Source organism: Zeugodacus cucurbitae, chromosome 2, assembly GCF_028554725.1.
Source record: "Zeugodacus cucurbitae isolate PBARC_wt_2022May chromosome 2, idZeuCucr1.2, whole genome shotgun sequence".
NCBI classification, from domain to species: domain Eukaryota; kingdom Metazoa; phylum Arthropoda; class Insecta; order Diptera; family Tephritidae; genus Zeugodacus; species Zeugodacus cucurbitae.
Window position 1 is genome coordinate 83,732,596 of NC_071667.1, and position 23,976 is coordinate 83,756,571.

Genomic DNA, 23,976 nt, shown 5'->3' on the forward strand with positions numbered 1-23,976 from the left:
CAATAGAGCTATGTAAACCAAACTTTCTACAGTCGTTTTTTTTAGCCGCCTCCTAATACAGTCCAAAAATGAAAGAAATCGGATCATAACCACGCCCACCTCCCATACAAAAGTTAGGTTGAAAATTACTAAAAGTGGGAAACGTCGGAAACACTAAATTTCGCATAAGATCTGCCAAGTGTAAGCTGCACTCAGATTTTTTTACAAAATGGAAAATGGGCGTGGCGTCGCCCACTTATGGGTCAAAAACCATATCTCAGGAACTACTCGACCGATTTCAATGAAACTTGGTTTGTAATAGTTTCCTTACATCCCAATGATATGTTGTGAAAACAGGCCAAATCGCTTCACAACCACGCCTACTTCCTATATACCAGAACTTTGAAGACAATCTGAATCGTTTACTTTACAATATATAAAGTAAGCACTAGTGAAGATATCGGTGCAGAACTTTGTTAATAGTGTGGCAGCCCCATTCTAAAAAACGCCGAAATCGGACCATAGGTTTTAAAGGACCCATATATCGAACACGAGGACCTCGGTGCTTCTAACCTAATATTATGGTTTCCAACTTTCAATGGACTTTATACAATATATATGACGAATATGTGGGTCAAATTGTGTATAATATAATATAAATAAAGTGAAATAAATAAATTACGAGAGTATAAAATGTTCGGTTACACCCGAACTTAGCCCTTCCTTACTTGTTGTTATTGTTTTTTTTTTTATTAAATGTTTATTGTTGTTGTCGCTACTATGTAGGCATTATGTTAAAGTGTTTTCAGTCGTTGACAAGTAACATTTAAAGGGAAATATATGAGTATTACTTGTGAGTTCCATATGTTGGCGGAATCTTTGTACATACTCATAAGTGATCGACGGAGAGATGAGCCCATCAACAACAAAATGCCACCAACGTTTAGTGGGTTTGAAAAATATATATGTATGTACATACGTTCCAAGAGGAAACAGAGGATTTGTAAATAGTTTTTGATGCGAATACACTGCTTTGATTGTTGACTATTAGTAATCGCATCATGCAGAGTTGAACACCCTCTTATATATATATACTTATTTATGTATATACATATATATTTACCTACTAAAGTCCACTAAAATCAATATGTGTAATTAATACAATTTCACCAGATAAATGATAAGCATAATTATTTAGACTAATTCTGTGTCAGTTGCATCATCACGCATTTTTAATACCGTTATCATTCCGTTATCCCGACTCATCATAATATGGGTAAACTCATTAGTACATTAATTAGTAAATAATAAATATTTGATTTTAGTTGCAGCCCAGTTTTGGCAACGTACAGACACGTGCCGAGCAGTCTTCATAAATTATAAATAATAATTTGATTTCTAGTTAAGTCTTAAAATGCGTCCATTGCCACCAGAGTTAGCGAAAATCGCACGAGAGGAGTTAAACGAGACACCGGAACGTGTTCAACAGGATTTGGTTATATTGCGCACCTGGATTTATCAGCAGCGCTATTTGCATGCGCGCACATCGACCGATTTCCTGATTGCCTTCCTCAGACGTTGCCGCTACAGTTTGGAGCAGACAAAGAAACGCATCGATGACTTTTTCACATTCCATACAAGATTTCCGGAGATCGTATCGAATCGCCGCGTGACAGAGAAAATTTTAACTATCAATCGTTTGGGGTAAGCGTGGGGCTGCCCCTAAACGGATAAACGATGGTCTTAAATAGGTTCTGACAGAAATTGCTTTAGATCTCAGACTAGTAACCGTACATTATTCATTACGAAAACAGCGAAGACAAATCCCAACAAATCTTTCATACGTAAAACCCTCCATAAATATATAAAACGCAAAATTAAATATATAAAGTTGCAGCCACTTTTACATACATACTATATATACTCGTATAATATATATAATTATCATATTATATAATTTTTTGTTTATTCCACAGTCTACAATATTTCCCGGAATTCCCTCGTTGTAGTGATCACGCTGCCATAATGATTACCCGAGTCGGCTGTTGCCCCAAACGTTATCACATGCGTGAGGTTATGGCTTACACTTCGATGGCTATGGAACTGATAGCACTAGAGAATGATAATGCTGCTGTTGTTGGGGTTGTACAAATATTCGATTTGTCAGATCTGGATGTGGAGCATGCGGCGCAATTAGATGGTGGTCTCTTTCGGAAATGGTGGTACTGGATGAGTGAGTGTAGTCCGTTGCGTATAAATGTAACATACTGCTTGAATGCGCCCAAAGAACTGCAAAGTTGGTTGGGTGTTTTGAGAGCGCTACGCGTTAAAATGGGTTCAAATAGTCCGGTAGGATACATATAACAAAAAAATATCGATAGACATTTTCTGATTTGTCGCTTTCAATACTCTTTCAGATGTTTATTGTGAAGTCGCTGGAAGAATTGTATCAGTATATACCACAAAAATGTTTACCTGAGGAATATGGTGGCACCAATGGACATCTGCACGAGTGTGTTTCTTACATGGAAGATTTGTTGAAGAGCTATCGTGACTATTTCGAAGATGAGGTGAATTACGGCACAATTGAACAGTTGCGTCATGGTGAGATAATGCCATATGAGGCGGAGTTTGGTGCAGAAGGCAGTTTTCGTCAATTAATTGTCGATTAAAATTATTTCAAATATTTTTAAATATTTTTATCTCCACACATATATATTTATTCATGCAAATCTGGTGTTGGTTCATTATAAACATAAACTTTTGAGTCATTGGCAGCCAGCTTCCGTTAATTGGCGCTATATATAATATATATTAATTAAATATCTATTTACTAAATGTTTGTGTCACAGTAAATAAATTTGATCAATAAAAACGTAAAAAAAACACATTTATGCATATGAAAATACAAGTAACTATCGAGGTATTTATTATACCGTTATTTTGCTTAAACTGAGTGCATAGTTAAACCTGAAAGACATTTATCCAATTTGTGATGGAACTCTGGACTTCATGCATATCATTTTGAACACAAAATCGTGGTTAAAACGTGTTCGAGATTGTCCAAAGTGTTTTAGTTATCGAAGTTTTGGTACTGCAACATGCTAATAAAGGTACATAATAGCAATACAGAGGTTAGGTCATTAAATTTAAGTACTCAAAAAATTTGTCAGGAAAATGCCTGCTTTAATTCATAACCTAATCCTTTGCACCACTATGTACCCAGCCTTAGGCGTCACTTCTAATGGGGGTAAGTGTGAAAGCTTATCAATGCAAAGAGTTCCATCAATTGGCGACGTCGATATCATGCAGATAAGATTAGAGAAATCACCACACCACAACCATTAAAACTGGCATTTCTACGCCTACATATTCGTACAATATTGACATATTGGCTTCAAGGTGGCAGTATAGTTTTAGTCGCGCGGAAGTAATAACACCTGAGCGTAGTAACACTTCGATTATGAGTAAAATAAATTTACGTCAACTCGACCCGGCGCTTCGTGAATTGGCGCGCACAAATTGCAATGAAAATGCTGAGACCGTAGTTGATCAAATCGAAGTCATACAAGAATGGATTAGAAAGTCTCCACATCTGAAAGCGTCGAATAATCCCCATTTGATTTTGGCCTTCCTGCGTCGGTGTCATTTCAGTCTCGAGGAAACAAAGAAACGTATCGATGATTATTATGCGTTAAAGAATGCATTTCATGAGGTGTTGTGTGAACGTGAATTGAGTGAAGAGTTATTAGAGTTCTATCGCACTGGGTGAGTTTGAGATAATGGTCACAGTATAGAATGTGTAAAACGAATGTCGGATATTGCAAAAAACCCTTTTTTTGTTTTGTGCTATAGTCTTTGGTATTCCGTGTAAGCCGAAATATTAGTAAAATCAAGAATATTATTTTTTTATGGTTTTCGAAATTTTTATGAATGATTAAAGTTAAAATCTGTAAAAATCACTTCTCTCTGACCGAGAAAACTCAAATGAAAATTGTATTAACTCGTACATCTAATAATTAAAAATTAATCTTATGACTTGTAAAATAAGAAAGAATAGTGACGCAAGACAGTTAAGGTCCTTACAGTTTGTGTTACTCACTTTGAAGTACCTCTGAGATAATTTTAGATAAACATATTAGTACACGTAAATATTTATGGTTGTTGGTTGAGTTTTTTATAAAAAAATCGCTCTACCTAACCTGACCTTCCATTCCAGCATACACATTATACCCAACAAACCGATCGCACCCGATGGACCAGCTGTAATGATCTCGCAGTACTGCAAAATCGATTCGAAAAAATCAAATCCGCGTTTAGCATTTAAATTACTGTTTATACTCTTCGAGACATTGGCCATGGAGAGCGACAATGCCAGCATAGTGGGTCTAACATATATAATCGATTGTCGGGACGTTGGTGTCGATCTAATGATGCAATTTGATCCATTCCTCTTGAAGAAGGCCTACACGCTGGCGGAAAACTGTATGCCCTTAAAACTGAATGAAATCCATGTCATAAATATGAGACGCGAAGGTGTATCTGTCTTCAATTTCGTATCATCGTTTATGCCCAGTACATTGGCATTCAAGGTGCTTTATATTATTGTAGAGATATGTTGCAGAGGTTTTAAAATTGTTTTATTTTTATTTTCGCATTTAAAGTTTCTGGCGCACAAGAAGGCCGAGGATTTGTTCGAACACATTCCACGTGATGCGGTAACGGTCGAATATGGCGGCAGCAATGGCTACCTGGCCGAGGCGATTAAATCGTTTGAGCAGCAATTGGCGCAGCATAAGGAGCACTTCAAAGAAGATGGCAATTTCGGCACAAACGAAAAACTACGCATTGGACGTAAGAAAGAATGGGAAATGGGTGAATTAAGTGGAGTGAGTGGGTCTTTCAGAAAACTAGAATTGGATTAGTAATTTAAATAGTGTTAAATTAAACAAAAAATGTTGTTGTTTATATTATTTATAAATAATTTATTAGCTAAAGAAATGTACAACTTAAAAGTAACAATTTTAATCTAGTTAAATAAATAAATTCATTAAAAGATAATTAATAAAATAATCTAAATTATTATATTTACTGTAAATAACTTATTGTTCTTTGGTCTTAATCTCAAATAAGTAAATATAAATATTAAAATTATTAAATTTATTATTCTGTATAAACTTGTATCCTTCACTATTTTTTTTTTTTTTTGTTAAGCAACTTATATTCCTTTACATTCGAAGTAACGGTAGCCCCTTCAATGCAATTAATTGTCCACTTCAATTTCACGTTGTGCACTTTTGCTTAAAAGTCGCATTGAGCGATGAATGCGAGGAGCTCTGCGATGTATTGCTGCTAATACTTGCTGCCGACGGTGAGGGCGTCACTGGCACATTTTTCGCGGCATTATTTACATTGTTGTTGCTGCTACCACAACTGCTAACTCCACTGCTGCTGCTACTACTCGTCTTACAAATGTTGTTGGTGGACGCATTATTATTGTTTTTGTTATTTCCCGACGGCGCTGTTGGCGTGTTCTGCGTTGTAGTTCGACTGATATTTTGCACGATCAAATTCAGACAATCCAAACTGGAACCGTTCGCGGCCGATGAATCGAATTCTGTAAAAAATGTGAACGTTGGTTTGAGAATAATACAAAATTTGAAAAAAAAACAGACTAGACTTGTAAGTATTTTTTCCACAAATATTTGCATAAAAAAGACAGTCTGCAAAATCTTAAAGTTGTGATTGTATGAAATATGAAATATCTATGTAATTTTGTCATGCAAAGAGTAATGAATATATATGATTCGATTCCATTACTAAGTTCCACTTAAGGACTATACACTAAAAAGCTAACAGTCGGCACATACGAGGGCCTGTCAAATCTATCGGTCGGAGAAGAAACATTTGAATTTAAAGTTATTATTTATCATTTTAAAATGAAGAGTTATTTTCCAAGATAGTTATTATCCATAACATAGCTTCTATCAGAATATCAGATTTATTTGCAAATAATATCACAGTTTTATAATATAGTCCAGTCCTTCATTTCACTAAAAGCCAAATTTCATCACGTCATATTTCCGATCAAAAAAAGCTTCACTACAATTTCTATATTGTGTCTTGTTTAGGATTTTCTAGTTCCTAATTAATTATTTACAATACTGAAGGTTGCCGCTATGAATGTTACACATTTGGTTTCGAAAACTATTATCACTGTTAGTGGGCTTTCAAATACTGTTTAATACCACTTCGAACCAGTTTGAGGGTCGTTTCCTTTATTTGTATATCTACAGTATTAACCGTCTGCACGTCTATATGTTTATTGCAGTTTGAGGAGTATTTATATTTATTCTATGGCAACAAAGTGTAATTTAACTGATAAGAGAATGTATATATACAAATATATATACATAAATATTTGGCTGAGAATATCAAGAAACATGACTTTCGCTTCGGTCGTAACACCTGTTGTGCCTTATCTAATAATTGTGTCAATTTCATACATGTATGCATATTAAAAAAAAGAAAGTCTGAGAAGTACGCACGAGTATAGGGTGAGACAATTAGGTAACTAAGCTTTAATTTGGTTGATTGGTTGGTTGGTTGGTTGAAAAGGGACGCAAACAGAGTCTGGCCACACCTTAGCCAATATTAGAACCATTGTAAGTTTTAACTTAATTGACTATAAATAAAAATTAGATACAGAGGCTTCTACAATAAAACTTTTAAACAAAAAATATTTTAATTTTAATATTAATGATGGAAATTCAAAAATATTTACTTATTAAATTTGTATGTATTATATATTCGTATTACTAATAAAAGTATATATTAATATTCAAGGCTCTAATTCAACCAATTTTTCAAAGAAACAATACTCTGGGAAGTCACTTTCAAGAACGATGAATAAAAATCATCGAAATATGCACCCTGTGCCGCTTTCAATTAGTGTCTAATAAATTATCGATAACCCTTAGATTAAACATTTATAACCGAAATTTCAACGACTAAATTTAAGAGGCATATCCGAGTCTAATTATTGACTAGTGCTATCATAAAATATAAACAGTATTAATAGAACAGAAAAGTTTTAATTTGGGTGCAAATCTATTGAACTTTAATCTGATAACCGTTTAAGAGTTAATAGTAAATCAAGATTTATCAGCACCACAGTGCATAACGATAAGACTGTATTGAAGATAATTCGCAAATTTTGCAAAATATTAAACATTTCTACAAAAAACCATATTTTTGCAAACAATTTTTTGTTTTTGTTAAAAGAACCGATAACTCAACCAGTATCCTACATTTGCACTTTTCAGACCAGATTTTATGCTCACTGTAGTGTATATTTAAAAACACATACGAGGTATGTTCAAAAAATAACGGGAATTTCTGTTTAAAAATAACAATATTTATTCATTTGCCTATATTAATGTTGTCGCCTTCAAATTAGACTCCATTCGATATTATGCACTTATGCCTGCTCTTCTTCTAATCGTCAAAACACTTCTTAAACTCGATTTTTTGGAATAGCCTTTGGTTTTTTCAGTGATTTCTAGTATGCTTGCACAAGATAGCTATTTAAGGTTCATTTTATTGGGATGCAAAGAGATCTCTACAAATATTTTGTTGGGTTTATGTTGACACAAATGTCCAAGATCGATATAAAAAAATCGATTTAATCGACCAGTGCATAACCCTAAAGACATCTATTGGAAAACGACGGAAGCAAAGTTGTAGACCTAATATATTTGGAGCATTGTCTGGCGTATATGGTGGCTGGGACATACAGTATCGTTTCTGGCCAAGACTTATCGAACAAACAACGTGAGCTTTTAACAAACGAAAATCGCCAAACTCATAAAAACATGTCTAATATTAGTGGCTGCTGCAGACATAGTAAGCAATGAATAATTGGACTCCCCAAACACTTTAAATTTTAATTTTTACAATTACCGTTATTTTTTTAACACACCAAGAGCATATATAATCTAATATTTTACAGTATTATACATTAGTATTAAGTAATACCTGAGAAAATGCCGAAAGTGTCCAAATCATTGTGGAACATATTTAACTTCTGTCGCAAATACGCACCTGAATATGAGTTCTGCAAATAGAAAATAGAAAAAAGTTAATATGAAATAAATTTGCTAAAAAAACTAAAATTTATGCATGTAAAATAAATAAGGAACATTTTATGCTTATAGAACATAAATTTCAAAGAAATTCAAGGAACCAAACACCAGTGCTGGTGTGACGCAACTCACTATTAGCTAAATGTACAAGGAACTGCGCGATTGTTTAAACGCAGAATTTCGTCTGCGGTTTTTGCCGGCAAGTGACAATGCAAATGACAACGTCAAAATTTAGGCGTCTGTGTTGTTGTCATCGGAAAACATGGCCTAATGATTGGGTTGGCAACAATGTGCACAAATTGTTGGCGTTGCAAGAATTGTTAGAAATGCACACAAGGTACACTTTTTGCAGTCCTACAGCATAAACTAACACAAACAACAACACACTGTATTAAGCCAATTAAAATGCAATGAACCTCAAAGGCTAATTGTGTTGAACCGTCGAGATCTCGTAGTCAAGAGAAAGAAGACACTCGCAACCAACAGACTGACACGTACAACTTGTAAATTGTTGCCATTGTTTTGGCTGTTGCAACAAGCGTAATTAGGGGAACCGAAAAACAAATATTCTAATTCCTTCTCCTTAGTACCATTAGTATAATAGTTCAGAGATTTGGGAGAAAATAGATATTTATTGGGTCGCTAAAAGGGTTATTTTTGGTTTTGCGGTGGCACAAAACTGACTTCAATTTTATAAAACTTTTGTTTTTTTTTAATTAGGAATTTAAAACTGTTTTTCCTCTTCTTAGTTTTATACATATAACAAGCTCCGGCTTCGCACGGGTTTAAACAAACATTTTAAAAGCTACAAGTTTTTACATACTAGAAAATGAAAATATATTTTATTTGCAATGAGCTAAAACTTGATTAGTCTTGATGTTGTGGTGCGCTCGATGTCTTTCTCTCTAATTATGAAGGCGTTGGTAGCGCTCAGAGTTCGACGCCCTGGTGCGAGCTTGCATTTTTCTAATATTTTGTTCTTCAAGCCGACTCGACGCTCAAGCGGGAGGTTTTGAAATTTTGTTCAGCAAACAGCTGCGAACGTTAGTTAATCGACTCTTTGGCACGCGATTGCGATGGGAAGAGAATGACTTGCAAAACGATTTTCAGTTTCAGATTAAGATTCTCCATCACGCAGTCCTTTTGATACCCTCTCCTGGTAACTATTTCCAGAAAGTTGAGGTTCTAGCAATAAATATAGCCTATGTTACTCGAGGTGAATGTAGCTTTCCAATGGTGAAGAAATTTTTGAAATCGGCACAGTAGTTTTTGAGTTTATTCATTACAAACATACATACAAACATACATACAAATCTTTCCTCTTTATAAAAGTGTATGTAATTAACAAAGCTTTCTCCACTTATCGTCTATCACAATCTAGTTAAAAACTGAAGAAAGTTTTTTTTTATTTTTGGAATCAAGAAAAAGTCACACGGAATCAGGACTGACGAATATGGAGGCTGAGGTATAATTACTGTATTGTTTGAGATCAAGAATTTACGAAGAAGCAACGAATTTTGAGCTTTTAACAAACAATTATCAAATCAATCTCATAAAACCAGGTCTCACTTCAGTGACTTCTACAGACAAAGTAATCAGTGACTACAGCTGAAACCCTTGACATTTTAAGTTTTTAAATTCCCGCTATTTTTTGATCACTCCTTGTATTCAATGAGAGAACTTCTATGAAAGACTTTTTTGCTAACTTTATTTCCTTCACATTTTCACTTTCCTTATACACTGTACACTCTTTGTAACAAATTCACTGCACTTATTAGTAATTAAAATAATTTTCTTTAATTTCTGCACGCGTTGCACTGCAAACTTTGGCATACCCAGACGACATGACGACCGCATAAACATGCACACGAGTGCCACACTTTCTCACAAGTACGTATGTTAGTATGTATGTAGAATCATCAACTCAATAGATTTACGTACTTTCATAAAGTGAGTATGGTGATCTATGCTGTAAAATGATAAACGCTATTTTTGGCATTTCATTGTGTACGAATCTCATTTGGGTAAATACGAGACAAAGTGCTCTTTCCGGCAACCATAAATCTGCGCCATTGAAATGTGTTGTCTATGAATTCTGGGTGGTTCGCGGTGCTGACTCGAGTGTGCTGGAACCGCAACCCCAGGCGCACACAAGCACGTCTGTCAATACTCTGACGGCTATTTTTTATTGCAGCGAATATGTGTGTGCACTTTGTAGGCCCCACTGGCACAAACTCGTACGAGTTTATACATGAACAGAGACGCCGCGCTGTGCGCTGACTTACATAATCCTGCTGCCACATGCAGATATTTATACTGTCGCAGTTGCTTTAATTGCATTATAATGCACAAGTAACTTTTTTAGTGCGGCCCTTAATGTTTCACATGCACAAATAATGCAGTTAGTTATTCGATGAGTGTGTTTGTGCGTGCAGCCGTTCAACAAGTGCATTAAGAGCCTGGAGTTGCATGCGCGCCCATTAAAGGATCGCATGCCTGCACATGTGGTTCGGACCATTTCATAACGCACTATTTGTTTTATGTGTTTTTGTTTTTTTTTTTTTTGCTTATTTCGAATTCTTTAATGAATTTACAAATGGACTTTTATAAAACCATTCATCATGCTGGGCTTTGGGCTTTCTGTCAGTGTTATCGTGCGCTTAACTGCTTCAGTTTACAACCGCATGATTAATAGCTTAAGATGTGTATTTTTTATGAAGTTGGGTAATACATCTTTAAAAAAGTCTCAGAAGGATTATTTAACATCAATGAACAAGAAATTTATGTGCGCTGAAATAAGCTAAGCTTAGCTATCTTCTTTTAGAACTTCCAGTTGTCATTGATCACAACCGTATGCCGTTATAAAACATACTTTATATTCAGGGTAGATGGACAGCTTAATGCTAACACTTTCATTTCATATTTTTCAATGCATTTTTCTTATATAAATAAAAACCACACTTCCGTAAGATATTTAGCATCTCATTTCTGAAATCTGATTTAAAGTGGTTTGATTTGTCTTGACTAATTTATTTCAAAAATTAATTAGTAAAACTTTTTCTACAATTTCAGCTTTACCTCTAACGGAATTTTTTACTGAACACCTATTAGAATTTATTTTGTATGGAATGAAGAGGTTTCCAGCAAACAAATTCCTTAATACGAGGAGTGTTCCAAAAATAACGGGAATTTTGAAATTTCCAATTGTCTAAAAGTCAAATAATTTTATTTACAAGCATACGAGAAATCGTTGAAAGAGCGAGTTTTAGAAGTTTTTCTAAGATTGAAAGAAGCGCTGGCATAAGCGCATAATATTGAATGGGGACTATTTTGAAGTCGACAACATTAATATAAACGAATGAATAATTTGTTTTTTTTCAAAAAATGAAAATTCCCTTTATTTTTTGTACACACTGCGTATACCAAACACGTTCATAAATGCGTAACACTTTAAAATCACAAATTAGTCCCAACAAAATCATTCAGTTTTGCCTTAAAATTGTAAATTGCATGCAAGAGATACATATTATAGCTCATAATTCCATAAATGAATAAAAACTAAAATCTTAGAGTAATTTGGACGACCCCAAATTAATGCTTCGCTGCAAAATGCATTTCACTCTGGCGATATGCCAAAATTCAATCAAAATCATAAAACCGAAACCATTATGCTCGTGTATCATTCTGCATATATACTCGTACATATTATATGTGGAGCCCCATTCTTTCATTAGTGCTTCACCCTCTGAGTATTTGTGTGCGGAATCAAACGTTTTATGGTAAATTAGCGAATTTGTACATTTTCTAATCTGTGCGCAAGCATCCACCTTAGCAGAGCATAGGAAGTCATATGCACCTCGGTGCCACGGTGGCTTTCGTTAGCGCGCGAATTCATGGAGAGCCGGCAATCGCTCAAGCATTCATTTGTGCTGCACTTTTCATTGTGGTGGAGATTTGCGAGTGGGGTAATCTCTTTTTTGCTGCCGTTACTTTTTACTTTGCTCTCATTTATTTTTTTGTTGTTACAGTCAACATTGAAAAATTATCACTCAAATGTAATTTGTAAAACCTTAAGTTGGAAAAGGTGTGAATTGCACTTTGCCACCTAAAAATAGTCGCTGTTGTGCAGTGGCTTTCACTTTCTTCGGAATCAGCAGAATCGGCAACATGTTTTAATTGCAAGCGATTTGTTCAGCTGTCAAATCGTCAGTTTGTAAATGCCGACGTGCAACTGCTCGATCAATGAAGTCGTCGGCGTCTACAAGCGCTACTACTTAGACACCAAAAGCAAGCACAAAATAGACAGCGGCACGGTGGTAGAAAGCATCCAGACTGAGAGTGCTTGTAGTGTGAGGCCCGCGTCCATACACAGTTAGTTACATTTCCATTTTCGGTGTCATGTTTTTCCCGTGCAATTTGTCATTAACACAGCCGCCCAACACGCCCCCGTTTCAGTGTTGCTTTCCCCATCGAACGAGGCATGTAACACACGAATACTCAGAGAGTTGCACACACATACATATATATTTGCATATGTATTGCTATGTTAATGATTGCCGACAGGCGATGCGATGCGATGCTATGCTATGCGACGCGTTGATATCATCGATATGCTGTCGAGCGTTCAACTGTTCGCCACAATCAAACAAGCCAGCGCGCATTCTATGAATTCCGACACACTAATGTACCTTCACGCACCCAATCTCGGGGCACGACATACATACACGCGCATAGCATGGCATAGCACGCGACACAGCCCATTTGCCGTGCATTCATTCAGGTCGCTCGTTGCGTTATAGTAAAATTATTTTAAACCATTTGAATTTGTAAAAATTAATTTACGGCAACGCATTTTTGTCACAAATTTTTATGCTTTATGGGCTCTCCATACGCACGGCATCAAAGGGGAATCATATATGCGAGTAAAAAGGTGTGAACTCAGCTCCAAATGTGGTAGCTGCGCGTGCTTGTGTGCGTAAGTCGGGAAATAAAGCGCCTTAAAATGTGCTTTCACAATAATTCAAGTGTTCAAGTGTTCAAGGGTTACAACGTTAGAACTAAAATATGATATTTTTCAATCGCATTCATAGATTTGGGATAATGCTTGCCTGAATCATGGGCCGTGATCAAATGGGGTGAGACGCTTTGTTAAGTGAAATCTCTTGATATATGGAAATTCTTAGTAATAGTCTTATAAAATAATTTGGCATACAATAATGTTTATATGCCTTGTAGATCTAATTATATTTGTTCCGCACTGAAAAGATTTTGTTTGATTTAATATCAATCTTAGTCATCACCATATAAATGATCTACTTTCGGTTTGATACGAATATTCCAATGGATGATATAATAGACATTGGCCGGGATTTTGAGTGTATCCAAGGCCTACAATTCCTTCAGCGAATATTAATATTATGGGGATAGGGCATTGGAATTTATAAATGTTGTCCCCTAGTGCTCTACCGAGCTCGGTAAACGCTGGTTATTAACCAGAACCTGCTCGGTCTCGAGATCCTTTTACCCAAAGTGGAAGAGGTGAACTGAACTACTTGCACTCAAAAAGATTCACCTTGCCGCAATAGTATGAGTTCACACCGGACACTGCGGAATAGGCATAAATGCGATGAGGCTGAAATCCTGCCGGATGTAAACGGTCAGCGTTGGCAAGACTGAGGTTGAAATATCTCAGTAACTATATCTTTGGTGAACCAAGCGAACTTGCCGGAATGGTCATTAGCCGCCTTATAAAATGTGGGAAGGGTCAAGGCACTTCGACGATACATTAGAGCCTTCTTTGCGATCCATACACACGATTCTTTTGGCATCTCAACATTCCGGCGTATTTAGCTGTCCAGGTGGGATGCATCGCGACACCTGCCGCAAGGGGTAACCTTTGATTGTAACGTAACCTAACCTAACTCTAATCCGACAGCAAAGTTTGACGAAAAATTATAAAAATAATATTTCCAGTTCAGTTCTAGTTCACAATATATTCAAACTTAGTCCTTTCCTTCCTTTCCATCATTTATAACTTAAATTAACAGAAACTGATTAACCGCTGCTGATATTACATAGTAATTTGGAGAAAACCCATTTCAACAGATCCGCCACATATACTATAATACATATACTTATTTTAAACAAATATTCAACTAATTTCGGTTCCATACATTTGTATATGTATACGTACATATGTACTCACAAAACAATTGACTACAAAAAGAGAGATTAAAAGACAATTTGCATTCTTAAATATCAATATTTGAAAAGTACTCACATCACAGCCATTGATTTCTAGCCAAAATTTCTAGCGAACCATTGGAATTGAGCAATAAATAAGGTGCCAGCAATTATAACAGCCGAAAAGACGAAAAGAACAGGCGCAGACCGCCCAGGCGTATGGCATGCTCAATGCAAATGCTGGCAAGGAAAGCGACTCGTGCTTTTCACAGACGTGCGTGTGCGCCTATGCACTGCCACAGTGGTATGGCGTACATACATACTCACATATATGTTCATTATTAGTATGGCGTATGTATATAGGTGTATGTGCGCTTGAGTGTTCCGATATCTGGCACAGAAATAATTCATAGTTAAATGCAAACAAAAAATATATCTAATTCATAAATAGGCGACACGATGATTATTAAATGTGAACGTCAGCGTAAACATAAATATTTTCCAATTGCTGGATGCGTAAATACATATTTGTATGTTGGCGAAGTGAAGTGGGGGGCTGTGGGGTGTGTGTGTGTGTGTGAGGGGACCAAATGGGCGGCAGCAAAACAAATTGTTTTCTTTTCCGCATTGACACGAGAAAATTTTGAAACAAAAAAGTTGGAGAGAATAGTACACACATGCAAACATACACAGTCTCTAGATATTTGTCTTCGTTTATGCATTCCTCGCTTGTTTATTGTTAATGCAGTGGATATGTTTGTTTTACAAAACACAAAATATTTAATAACAAAATTTAAGGGTTAATAATTTTAAAGCAATTTTCATAAACTTTAGTCATCTTGAGACGTCAATTTATCGCATGCTTGCAATTTTCTTTGATGCAATTCGATCAGCTGACATATAATTCACATTGCAAAAAAATTTTTTTTTTTGCTTGTCTGTATATAGAACATTTAGCGATATCTAGTACTTAATTAAACCAAATTTTTATTCCTCAAGCTTTTTATATATTTTCTCTTTGAGAGTGTCTGTATCAATATTTATTTGTATGCCAGTATTATAAATCGAAGAAATATTTGTTGTGACAATCTATCAATTATTTCCCCACTTATACACACACACGTTATAAGGCCAGCCATAGCCTTGTCTTCGCCGCATCTTCAACGAGATGTGCGTATAAGTAAACAATAATGTTTGTATATATTTTTTTGTAGAACATACACACGCCGACGTCATCTTAAGAAATCAAAATAGAGAACAAAGCGTTGTCAAACGAAATTAAGTAACAGAACTTACGACAACCTGACAATAAAGATTTAAAAACTTTACATTATTCGCAGTTAGGCGATGAACACAAATGTCACACACGCTGTTACGGATCGTAATTCAGTAAACGCTTCATAAAATAGACTTAAATTTAAATATACAAATAAATAAGTTTAGAAGTAGCCGACGCCGACAACAATAACAATTCATTAAAGTCGTATTGTGATTTTATTGTTATGATTCGCTTATTTTTTTATGTATTTTATTAGTATGAGTAAATATCACTCACCAAATAGTCCTGTTGACACGCTTTCCCACTTATGCCTTCGCTTAGACAATCGATCGAACGTGTGGGTGAGGATTCCTAAAATAGAAATAAAGAGACAAAAAAGTGGTCGTTTAGAAGCTGCGTTGGCTTATAAATAAACTCTTATTGAATGTTGCGACGCATTGTGGATTTCAACAACAACAACAAGATTGCAACAACTAACATTACCTGCAACAGATCTTCGAGACTCTCAATATACTCGATGGCATTGCGCAGTATTTCAACTTTCGGTAATCTTTGATTTGGATTTGTCGACGTGCGACGCTTCAGCACCTCAAAAGCCTCATTTACCTGTAAGAGATATGTCAAAACAAATTATGTTTGTTATTTCAGCTAAATTTAATGGTTGAGTATAAATTGTTGCTGAGGGTTGATATACTGATATAATATTAAAAGTTGGACGCTGTCATACAAAACCCAAAGTAATATTAAATTGAATATTGAATTTCTCGACATGATTTATGAGTTCTTGCGCATAGCTAAATGCTTCCACAACTTCCTTATAAGTTTCGTGAAAGTTTTTAGATCTGTAAAGCAAATCGTCGATCTTTCAAGCGACTTTCCTAAAAGATCTTGCCTAGCTTTTGTTAAAAGTATCTAATTCACTTTGCACAAGGCAAAAATATGTAATTTAGGATTTAAGTGTAAGTCATCTCCAATGACGTGTCCCAAAAAAAAAGCCGTGGACAGCATAACTCATTATTGGTTCATTCAAAATCAATAATCCACAAATATTTCGAGAATACATTGTTAAATCTAGTTAATAAACAAAGCAAAAAAAGAAAATACAGTGGAACTTACATAACTCGAACTTCTATAACTCGAAGATCGCCATAACTCGAACTTTATATTTGGCAATAGCGTTTAGAAATCAAATTTCATACAAATTTCCTTCCATAACTCGAAGTTCTCCAACACTCGAACATTTGAAATGGCAATTGAAGTAATATTTCATACAAAATTCATTCTATAAATCGAACTCAAAAATTAAAAATTTTACCATCGAGGAAGTATTTTAAAAGAGTCCACTGTATCAAAATTTAAATTTTTTACAGAAATCATCATATAATGGCTCGAAAAAAATGTGATTTAATATACATATGTCTACAAAATTTTTACAAAATCGCTTCATAACTTTCCAAGAAATCATGTCCATCGAAAAATTAAAAAAAAATTAATTTTGAGATAAACGCGTTTAAAGTTTGACATTCAAACTGAAGTGTCGAGATGGGCGGATCTTTCAAAGGGTAATGGATGGCTTAGAATTTTACTCAGATCGATTTGATATTTTTGGATGTTATCTAAATATAGCAACATTTTAAGCGAATTATTTACATTAAACACAATTCTAGAGCTTCATAATCATACTTATACAGTTGAACTTCTCTAACTCGAATCACCAAAATCCATAAAACAACTTCGAGTTAGAGAGACTTCAAGTTATAGACCTTCTCATTAAAATATACAATTTTTCAAAAAGGTGTAAAATATAGATCGCATAAAGTCGCATAAAGTTGTATATGTTAAAACAGTTATTGTTTGGCTCTTCAGTCTATAGGGACTTCTTTAAAATTCTACCTCGATAGTAAAATTTAAAATTTCGTATTATGCCCTGGTCGAAAAGTTTGATTTATGGAAGAAATTTGTATGAAATTTTACTTCTATTGTCAATTCAACAGTTCGAGTTATGAAAAGATATTTCAGTTGAAATATTTAAAAGATAAATAGTATATTCTATTACATACTATTCTGGCTCTAGATTTCTTCGATTCGCAATTTTTTCGCTCTCTTGTCAAAATAAGCAGTAAAGTTATAGAGTTGAACTCGAACAAGAGAAAATTTGTAAAGTGGTATAACCGCTATTATCAATGCTACCAAGTTTTGTTTTATGTGTTCTCGACCAGTTCTACCATTGTGCATGGTTCAAATGACAAATTTTAGTCATAAATTACAATAAAACTAATTGTTGATAGATTTTAACAACTTAAAATAAGAGAAAATGTTAGGCCTAGCCACAGCTCGAAACAAGGAATTACTAAATGATATTTTTCCTTGGAAAGAGTATATCTACCCCAAATAGTGGTATTGGCACAAGGTTGAACAACTGGTATAGTTAGGTTTATTCGCTAATCTCCAAAGCTTGGCGTTACATATATCGCATATGATTAGGTCCAAATAATTGTATGATACTAGTTGATTATATCCTTAACAAATATTATTATTATCACTTAATCTATTCTATTATTTTTATTGATATTAAGTCCCCTTTTATATAAAAAAATATTTTCACCAGTGGAAAACACACCGATAATCCATTCAACGTCTAAGCGTTCGAAAATAGCTCGACATCATAATTATAGGATCAGATACATATTTGTAGCCTCACATTGTGGCATTAAATCACAACAAAGTAGCTGCTACAGTAATTAAACGCGCACATAATTCACCTTAAAACAAGCATTAAATTCAAATAATAAAATTAACATAATTGCCGCAACACTAAACACACTTTCGTATTAGTTAAGCCTTTCCCACAGATACCAACAAACATACAAACACACACACACCAATTTTGGGATGATATCTTGCTTTATTAACGCGGCGTCCCCCCTTTCACATGCGTGATGGAGAAATTTCCCCCAACTTTATGTGCTTTTTATGATTATCCTAACCAGTTCCCCAATTTGTTTTACATTTCCTTTAGCGTGTTTGCAGCGTTTACAGCGCTTGAAAGAAAACTCCATTAATTCATAAATGATTGAAATTAACGGGTTCATCCTATACTACACACCCCACTGTTTATCGGGGACTTGTGTAGGTATTTTGGCGTGGTAAGTACTTTCATTAAATCCCATTCAACCGCTGTGTTAGCCATGTTGTTGTTGTTGTTGTATTTTATTACCTTTGCGGTGACTCGTAAAACTTTTAACTGTACATTTGGAAAAATCGCTGGCAGGAGCTTTAGCCAAATTGCAGTGCCCCCACATCAGCCGCCTGCCATCGCAGCACCGCCAATGCAGTTTAATGCATTTCTATAATTGCCTCAATTGCAATGTACTACTTAGGCCTGCATGCGCATTGCTTTACTGGCGCAAATAATTTGACAACATTGTCGCCGATTTTTACATTTTCAGAGTGCATACATGCGCATCACATACATAAATACTTATGTGTGTGTGTGTGTGTGTTTTACCTCAATAAATGAAGTGCTGAAATGTTGATTCGCTGCAAATTTTCATTAAATGTCGCGTTGACTTTATCACTCGAAATTAGCGATCTCTATTAAGAAAATATTTTTATTCGATGTATGCTATTCTTAAATAAAAATGTTTACAAGTACTATGAGTTTTGTAAGATTTTTCTAGTAATATTAAAAATTAATGCAATAATGCAGCAATTTGAACAATTTCTTTAGGAGTAGATAGGACATTGCACTGGGTGCACCGTTTCAAAAGTAAAAGTAACTACTTATTAGAGGAGATTTTTTACTCTAAAGTAATAAGGAAATGTTCAACATAGCTGTTGCACAGAGTCTACCTAACTTAATTCCAGAATTTCCATTAAAAATATAGTTACGAAGTGTGTTAAAAAAATAACGGGAATTTTCGTTTTTTGAAAAAAAAAATATTCATTCGTCTACATTAATGTTGTTGCCTTTTAATTCCAATTCGATATTATGCACTTATGCCAGCGCTTCTTCCAATCGTCTACATACATCTCGAACTCGATTTTTGAAATAACCTATGGCTCTTTCAACGATTTCTCGTATGTCTGACGAATATGGACACTGGGTTATCGTTACAGTATTGGTCTTAGCTAAGAATTCACGAACAAGCTACAATGGATGAGCTTCTAACAAGCAAGAACACCAAGCTCATGAAAACACCTTAGTATAAAGCAGTACAAAGGTATACCCAATCCTCTTTATACTCTCACAACAAAAGTTGCTAAGAGAGTATTACATTTTTGTTCACATAACGGTTGTATGTAAGTCATAAAACTAAACGAGTTAAATATAGGGTTATACATATCAAAATGATCAGGATGACGAGACGAGTTGAGACGTCTGTCCGTGCAACGGATAACTTGAGTAAAAATTGAGATATCTTAACGAAACTTGGAACTCCTTGGCACCCTGAGGAGGTTGCTTTTTTTTGCCCATTCGGACCATTGCCACGCCCGCAAAATGGCGGAAACCAAAAACTTATAAAATGTCATAACTAAACCATAAATAAAGTTATAAAAGTAAAATTTGGAATAAAAGATGGCACTAGGAAGGGGCAAATCTGGATGTAATTTTTTGGGAAAGTGGTCGTGGCACCGCCCCAAATCGGTTATTTGTATATTTCTCACAAACCAACGAAGCTATATAAACCAAACTTCACGCAGTCGGTTTTCTTTCCTTACTTGTTTAGTTTTTAGGTTTCCGAAGGCATATTTAAATGATTTGTAGTCTTTGGGGTCCACAAAGAGATTCACAATGATAAAAATTATTTTGAAATATTAATAAGATTTGCTTTATGAATAAATCATGACAAAGAAGTAAAGTAAAAAAAAATACTTCATAGGTGTGCTAAGAAAGATTGACGATCATAAAGTACGTATTGCTTTGTGAACATACACACCTTTGTCGGCCACCAGGGAACGGAGCGGGTAAATTTTGCCGCAATTCTTCTATAATGTTTAAACATGGCAAATTTTGGAATAATTCCACTATATGTTTTGCAAACGTCGTCTGGTAGATACGTCATTGATTTGTACGAGATGTGGAAAGTAATTGAAAGCCTGCTTAATCCTTACAGCTCGATTTTTACTCATATATTTCGATTGGTGGCAAAGTGAAAAGTTTCAAATCATAAATATAATTAATAAAAAAACTCCACCTTCACTAAATTATATTTCATATCATGACTATAAGTAACTAAACTGTGGTCATAATTAAAATAATGAAAAAATTACTTGACTACCTATACAGAAATATCAACTTTCGAATAATATAAGATAATATATGTTTATCCGCTCTTCTAAATTAAAGTCTTTATTTTATATTATTCATGCACTCTTTCATCTAAAACAGTTCTTCAGTTTGTTTGAATTTGGCATAAAAATCTCGCAGCGTAGAATAGAGAATGAAACGAAGTACTACTCGAGGAAATTATGCACCGAAGAAGATAAGAAAATAATAACAAGTCATTGACAAATTTTTTACCCGAAAAACCTTCTCGTAAAAATCTATTTGGTCGATTTTATAGAGACTATGTAAAAGTTATATAACACTCTCGTTGTCGATTGGCATGAAGGTAGTAGGGTTATCGCTCAGGTCCGTTTTATAGAAAAAAAAAACTCAAAATTGCCTTCATATTTTGCATGTTTTACAAATATATATTATTATTTAGAAGAATAGAGAAACAATCCACTCGTCGAAATATATACTCCATATTGAATTTATTAGATATAGTACGTTTACTCTCTTCAGATTCTGCAAACACTGCAGAAGAGTTCTACTTGCTGGAAATTGACACGGACAATATGTAGCTATTTGTTTGGGACATTATCCATTCATATTCGACCTAGCACTTACCTTCCTCAGACGACGACGTTCCCGGAGTGTTGCCGCTTTTCTGCGATCCACTGACACATTCTTCTTTTTGCAGGCCTTACAGGCCCACGTCAGACACGGACGCGATGTCTGGGCAGATGAACACACCAATGGCGCCAGTACATGCTCTTCCGAGCTTAAACTATTCTCATCGTAATCCGTGAAGATTGGTGACGGTGTCAAATCGGGCTTATCGATGTCACGCGAAATGGAATAATTGCAGGCATTGCCGTTATCCGCCAGAAAAGCACTTGCCGATATCCGATTGGCGGACTCTCCACCAAAGTTCAAACCGACTCCAATACCGACAGCGGCGCCATAACGGCTGAACAATGTATGTAAATGTTGTTGCTGTGAATGTTGTTGTTGTTGTTGACAATGCTGCGACTGCTGCTGATGCTGATGAAGTTGGTGTGTCGCCGTGCGTTGCTGATGTGTTAGGGATATTTGCTGTTGACCCTGAAGCATAGTCGCATGTGGAAATGCGCTGTGCTGAGCGAAGCTGCTGAATTCCTGCTTGATGCTGATGCGTTCCATTGTTGTTGTACTTGAAATACTTTTACTTTTGTTATTGCTGGAACTTGAGCTGGAGTTCGTTTGAGACACTGCACTTGAATTGTATTTCGTCATAACAGTAAGAAGAACACTTGAAGATTTTAATTTATGACATACATATGTATAAGTGAAACTGTAAATTTTTTAGTTTAATACTTTTATACACTATTTAAACAATTTATCAAGTTAACACTTCACAAACTCTATACACACTAGTAGTTGTTGATGGATATTGTTGGCAAAGTGTAGGAGCCCTTACGACGGCCCAGTGTCACCTTGTGCCCGCGCGTTTTCCCAACTCGTACGCGTCGTTCTTCAAATTCGTTCTTCCGAAACATAAATTCGCTCCGACAACGACGGCATCCACGACACTTTTAGTTGACAAAATTTCAAAATTTTCTTTTCTCATTTGCTTGGCGTTGAGTTGTTCGAGTCTTCTGTCTGAGATCGTTGAAAGCTGTATGTTTTCATATAGTCAAACACATTTCTACCATGTGTGCCTGTGTTGATGTCATGTTTTTTGGTCTGTTTTTGAGTACTACACTCAAGTTGCTGAGGGATTGTAGTGTCTTCGAGTGGTATCTATTTATAAATCGTCTCGTTATTAGACGTTCTCTAATATGACACAGTGCAGGATTCGAGCCAATGCAGTTAGGCCACGCCTATTCTTTCAGAAATGATGGGTATACATGTGTATATATGTATGTATTTTTATGATCCATCTGTTACTAAATATTTGCATACATTTTGAGTGGAAGTTCATCAGTCCTCCATGAGATTTTAATGAATGGAATATTTCGTAAAATGGTGGAATATTTAGTTGAAGGTCGAAGAGCTTTAGATGAATTAGAGAGTATATACTATTTTTAATAGAATGTATTCTTTACATTGTTTTCTTACAAGATTTGTCAAGATTTATTACTAGCGTGCTGATTTGTCGACATCTAATGAATGAACGTTTTAAATGGGAGTAATAATTATGCAGGATGATGAATTGATCTCAGAAAACTTCAATCTTAAACCCTATCTATATTTGCAGAAGGTTCTAGAACGCTTTTGTTAAATGATATTTTAGTTTCCGCGTAATTCAAAGGGTCTGAGAAGAAAGTTTCCCCCACTAGTATGTAAGTTTCTTCTAAATGAACTATTTAGGACTAATTTTAGAAAATTAAATTTTTGAACAATGGTTTATAAGATAGCTTCGAACTAAGGACAGTACTGGCCATCTCCACCTTATTAATTGATACACCTCACTAATTGGTAAATCTACTAAATTATAAAGATCACCTAACTCTTCAAAATTATTATAATATAATATATAGATATTATAAATTATTTCTTTTCCATCAATAACAATTGAAGTCTTACTTCAAAAGGCCTCTTTTATTTCATGTTTCAAAAATAGTTGCAGAAAGCTTTCTTTCTCGACGAAATTATTTTCCAACGTCCAACTTCTGAGGAATCGGGGGTTATTTGTAGTACCTTGAATATACATAATATAATATTATAGGACAAAGAACAATTTTAAAATTAATTCGAGATTTTTTCCATATTCAGGTTTAGTATATTCATAATAAGTTTTCGTTTAGTTTGGTGCTACTCGTGAGAGAAGTCTACAACTTTGTCTATCTCTATCTCTGGAATCTATTTATATCAAGAAATAATCCAAAAGCCGTTCTATTCAATATCATTAGCCGCTCGTCCAAATTAAATAATTTGGTTATTTATAAACCGGAAAATACTCTCTTCGGCATAATATCTCAGGCCTATCCATTCCACATTGACCCACACAAATATTTAGACAACTAAATGTGCCTGATCAATGTGCCGCCAAAATTTGTTTTGACAAAAACCCATACGACGCCATTTATTCAAGCATCACAGCCAATTTTCTTTCCAATAACTCACGGCGGAGCAGAGGA

At 35.0% G+C, this 23,976-nt stretch overlaps 3 protein-coding genes across 4 annotated transcripts; 2 read left to right on the forward strand and 1 right to left on the reverse strand.

Moving 5' to 3' along the window:
• Positions 1-1,269: 1,269 nt before the first annotated feature.
• On the forward strand, positions 1,270-2,894 carry Ttpal_7 (alpha-tocopherol transfer protein-like). Its single transcript, XM_011194566.3, has 3 exons — positions 1,270-1,683; positions 1,956-2,328; positions 2,397-2,894. Exons 1-3 carry the CDS (start codon positions 1,394-1,396, stop codon positions 2,649-2,651), a joined length of 918 nt encoding a protein of 305 aa, XP_011192868.2. The 5' UTR covers positions 1,270-1,393; the 3' UTR covers positions 2,652-2,894.
• Positions 2,895-3,355: 461 nt separating this feature from the next.
• LOC105220726 (alpha-tocopherol transfer protein-like) lies at positions 3,356-5,012 on the forward strand. The gene is made up of 3 exons (XM_029045033.2): positions 3,356-3,747; positions 4,199-4,571; positions 4,644-5,012. Exons 1-3 carry the CDS (start codon positions 3,443-3,445, stop codon positions 4,902-4,904), a joined length of 939 nt encoding a protein of 312 aa, XP_028900866.2. The 5' UTR covers positions 3,356-3,442; the 3' UTR covers positions 4,905-5,012.
• A 61-nt stretch (positions 5,013-5,073) lies between these two features.
• On the reverse strand, positions 5,074-22,609 carry LOC105218758 (myogenic-determination protein). 2 transcript variants are annotated; one of them, XM_011194553.3, is made up of 5 exons: positions 21,482-22,609; positions 16,069-16,191; positions 15,862-15,936; positions 8,083-8,095; positions 5,074-5,596 (listed from the first exon to the last, which is right to left on the reverse strand). In XM_011194553.3, exons 1-5 carry the CDS (start codon positions 22,127-22,129, stop codon positions 5,262-5,264), a joined length of 1,194 nt encoding a protein of 397 aa, XP_011192855.2. In that variant the 5' UTR covers positions 22,130-22,609; the 3' UTR covers positions 5,074-5,261. The 2 variants fall into 2 exon arrangements, with proteins under 2 accessions (XP_011192855.2, XP_011192845.2); XM_011194543.3 differs by having other exon boundaries at positions 8,017-8,095; positions 21,482-22,607.
• Between the last annotated feature and the right edge of the window lie 1,367 nt (positions 22,610-23,976).

Excerpts from the sequence above, each read along its gene's own strand:
- Ttpal_7 (XM_011194566.3), top strand. The coding sequence starts at position 1,394 with ATGCGTCCATTGCCACCAGAGTTAGCGAAAATCGCACGAGAGGAGTTA. Across the intron at positions 1,684-1,955 it reads TTAACTATCAATCGTTTGGG|TCTACAATATTTCCCGGAAT; the intron begins GTAAGCGTGGGG and ends TTTATTCCACAG. Across the intron at positions 2,329-2,396 it reads AAATGGGTTCAAATAGTCCG|ATGTTTATTGTGAAGTCGCT; the intron begins GTAGGATACATA and ends ATACTCTTTCAG.
- LOC105220726 (XM_029045033.2), top strand. The coding sequence starts at position 3,443 with ATGAGTAAAATAAATTTACGTCAACTCGACCCGGCGCTTCGTGAATTG. Across the intron at positions 3,748-4,198 it reads TTAGAGTTCTATCGCACTGG|CATACACATTATACCCAACA; the intron begins GTGAGTTTGAGA and ends CTTCCATTCCAG. Across the intron at positions 4,572-4,643 it reads CCAGTACATTGGCATTCAAG|TTTCTGGCGCACAAGAAGGC; the intron begins GTGCTTTATATT and ends TCGCATTTAAAG.
- LOC105218758 (XM_011194543.3), bottom strand. The coding sequence starts at position 22,129 with ATGACGAAATACAATTCAAGTGCAGTGTCTCAAACGAACTCCAGCTCA. Across the intron at positions 16,192-21,481 it reads AACGTCGTCGTCTGAGGAAG|GTAAATGAGGCTTTTGAGGT; the intron begins GTAAGTGCTAGG and ends TATCTCTTACAG. Across the intron at positions 5,597-8,016 it reads CACTTTCGGCATTTTCTCAG|AATTCGATTCATCGGCCGCG; the intron begins GTATTACTTAAT and ends CATTTTTTACAG.